General features: G+C 37.6%; 1 protein-coding gene across 1 annotated transcript in view; it reads left to right on the top strand.

Moving 5' to 3' along the window:
• The first annotated feature begins 34 nt into the window (after positions 1–34).
• LOC107552976 (pecanex-like protein 1) overlaps positions 35–3,398 on the top strand; it is a 5,132-nt gene continuing 1,768 nt past the window's right edge. Inside the window, exons 1-9 of the mRNA XM_016235038.1 lie at positions 35–267; positions 705–762; positions 982–1,214; positions 1,303–1,456; positions 1,537–1,569; positions 2,315–2,486; positions 2,707–2,817; positions 3,131–3,222; positions 3,345–3,394. Of these exons, the coding sequence (XP_016090524.1) occupies positions 215–267; positions 705–762; positions 982–1,214; positions 1,303–1,456; positions 1,537–1,569; positions 2,315–2,486; positions 2,707–2,817; positions 3,131–3,222; positions 3,345–3,394 (956 nt within the window). The 5' untranslated portion in view covers positions 35–214. The remainder of the gene's footprint in view (positions 268–704; positions 763–981; positions 1,215–1,302; positions 1,457–1,536; positions 1,570–2,314; positions 2,487–2,706; positions 2,818–3,130; positions 3,223–3,344; positions 3,395–3,398) is intronic.

Here is a 3,398-nt window from a genome sequence, read left to right as displayed (position 1 = left end):
ATCTGCATCGGCTGTCAAAAAACCAATATCGGTCGACCACTACTTAGTGCAGACCAGCAGCCATTGGGGGTCAGTGTCCTGTATGTGGCAAAAGGCTTAAGTGCCACACTAATGTGATCCTTCGTGATGTCTTTTATGTGACCCCTGACCCCTTGTGTGTTTGTGTGACTCAGGGAAGCTAACCCCGCCTCTCTATGAGGTTGGAGGATGTGACATGTCCCTGGTGAACTTTGAGCCCGCAACCAGACGAGCGTCCAACAACCTCTGGTGAGTTACAGCTAGTGTTATCATTGAGATACTATTATAATAAGTATTAATATTTTAATCTTTTTTTTTTACATTATTACTTATTATATTTTTCATTAATTTTTTTGTTTAAGTTGTATTAATTTTGGTTTGTGTTTTTGTCATTTTTATTAGTTTTTTTAAATGTCTATAGATTTTATTCATTTAAATTTCAGTTTTAGTTATTTTAGCACAGCAAGTTAAAATAACTCTAAATGTAAATAAAATAAGTTTAAACTATTTTTTTCATTTTAAGTAAAATAATTTTTTTTAAGTAATATATATATATATATATATATATATACATGCATGCATGCATAAGTAATTCTTTTTAAATTGTTTTAGTTTTAGTTAACTGTAATACAGCACAGAATCCTTTGTTGAATATCCCAGAACTAACAAAGTCTTTCTCTCTGCAGGGAAACAGACTCCCACCTCTCCAGTTCTACCTCAGTTGGTTTTTACCCTCATGACCTGGTGAGTGCTACCAAATACTCACAAACACAGACTGAATGTTTTCTTTATGCAAACACTCTGAGATATAATTCAGCCACAGACTGTGAGAAAAAACATTTGACATACAGTGTAAGATTATGCATTGCGCACAATAGCGCTTGTATGAGAAGCAGCACAGTTGAGACAATGAGCTCAGTGTGTGTGTGTAAACTCACCCTGGCTTAGTTCTCTTTTCCTCAGATGCGTCTGAATCGTTTACTGTCCATGGACCCAGAGCTGTTGGAACAGCACGATGTGGACAGGAGTCCTGACCTGCAGGAGGCGCCGCACTGCACGCAGGACTCCACGCATAATCACACGCACTCGCACACGCACCCACACAAAACCAAGCAGTACTACCGCCTCTGGCTGCTGCCGTACCTGTGGGTCAGGCTGCACTTTGACAGACTCACATTACTTGCCCTCTTCGACAGGTACACACAAACCCACACATTAATGTGTATTACTGATGTGTCTCAGCTCATATCCCGATGATGCTGCATGTGTTTGTGTGTTTGTCAGGAACCGGGAGGTTCTGGAGAATGTGCTCTCAGTGGCTCTGGCGGTTCTCGTGGCCTTCCTGGGTTCTGTGCTGCTAGTTAATGGGTTCTTCACTGACATTTGGGTCTTTCAGTTCTGCCTCGTTATTGCCAGTTGCCAGTACTCATTGCTGAAGGTGAGAATCACACACTTTTCAAAACCATACCAATAATGAATAATTTTTAATGAAAATTTGTCTTTCTGTTCTTCAATCAGAGTGTCCAACCCGACTCTTCATCACCCCGACATGTGAGTAACACACACATTCAAATACAATAACACACTTCATTACAATGAGCTAAAAGCATGTAAATTTGGTGGAAAAATAAATGGGATAATTGCGGTGATTAAAGGGATGGTTCACCCAAAAATGAAAGTTCTGTCATCATTTAATCACCCTTAATTTGTTCCAAACCTGTATGAATTTTTTTCTTCTGCTGAACACAAAAGAAGATTGTATAATGTTGGTAACCAAACAGTTACCAAAATATTGAGCTGCACACGTGTTTTCAACATTGAAAATGATAAGAATGTCTCTTGAGCAACAAATCATCATATTAGAATAATTTCTGAAGGTTCATGTGATTCTGAAGACTGGAGTAATGGCTGCTGAAAATTCTGCTTTGCCATCACACAAAATTAAGTTACCTTTTAAAATGTATTAAAATAGAAAAAAGTTAAATTTTAAATTGTAGTAATATTTCACAGTATTACTGTTTTCACTGTGTTGTTGTTGATCAAAGAAATGCAGCCTTAATGAGCAAAATAGACTTCTTTCAAAAACATTTAAGTCATATTGCCTTCAACCCTTCGGTGTATATTCATGATTATATGTTATTTAATTAATAGCACCTAGCATGATAAATTGCGTTTAATTACAGACCATGCATTACTTTTTGTTGAATATAAAAAAACATTTAAGTTAAATGAGAGATTGGGGGTCTAAATTCAGAGATGTAATGTTTTTCTCACCCTTCTGTGCGTGTTTGTTTAGGGTCATAATCGAATCATCGCTTACAGCAGGCCTGTGTATTTCTGTCTGTGCTGTGGGCTGATCTGGCTGTTGCACTATGGGAGTGTAAACAGCAGCTACACTGCAGTGTCTCTGTATGGAGTCGCTCTCACCAGCTCTGTCCTGCTGTCTCAGGCGCGGGATCTCCTCATTGGTGAGCACTGATACACACTAGGACAAAAATTCACAGCTGATGAATATGTAGCAGTTATTGTTTTGCTCTTTTATTGAAATCTGCATGCTGTACAATTTTTCTCAGCATTCCTATGAAAGAGGAAAGATATTCCAGAGAAAGAGAAAATCCTGCTGATGTGACGAGACTAAAAGTACTCCAGCTTTACATTATCTCTCTCTCTTTCTCTCTCTCTCTCCAGTTTTCACTTTGTGCTTTCCCATCATCTTCTTCATTGGGCTGCTCCCTCAGATTAACACTTTCGTCATGTACCTGCTTGAGCAACTTGACATTCATGTCTTCGGAGGAAACGGTAAAACATATGCACACTTTTACATTAGGACGGGGGAAAATAAGCATATGCATTGTGATTCTCTCTGAAATGATTCCTATTATTAATAACTTTTGATTTTAATAATATATTAATAAATGTTGAAATGAACATTAACTAATTTTTATTGTTAGTTTGTTTTCTAAAAATCTAGTTAATTAATGTGAACAAATAGAACCGAAGGTAACGAAGTTACCAATGTTTCTACTATTTCTTTTTATTTACATTCATTTCATAAACTACAAAACTGTGTTGCGTTTTAGAGACTCATTGTTATGTCTATCTTCACTCCCAGCATGCACCAGTCTGCTCTCAGCTCTCTATAGTGTTGTGCGCAGCATCACCACCATAGCGATGCTCTATGGGTTCTGCTATGGCGCCCTAAAGGTGATGAATCACTCCACATTTCTTTTGAATTCTTTCTGGATTTTTGTTATATTTGTATGGATGCTGGATTGTTCTGTGTTGAGCACAATTAATATTCCTCTGAATATTATGTTTGTTTTTAGGACTCGTGGGATCCTCAACACATTCCTGTGCTTTTCTCAGTGTTTTGTGGGCTG

Source organism: Sinocyclocheilus grahami, unplaced genomic scaffold (genome assembly GCF_001515645.1).
Source record: "Sinocyclocheilus grahami isolate Dianchi unplaced genomic scaffold, SAMN03320097.WGS_v1.1 scaffold462.1, whole genome shotgun sequence".
Classification (NCBI taxonomy): Eukaryota; Metazoa; Chordata; class Actinopteri; order Cypriniformes; family Cyprinidae; genus Sinocyclocheilus; species Sinocyclocheilus grahami.
Note: the sequence above shows the minus strand (reverse complement) of the source record. Positions and strands in the feature narration are given on the sequence as shown.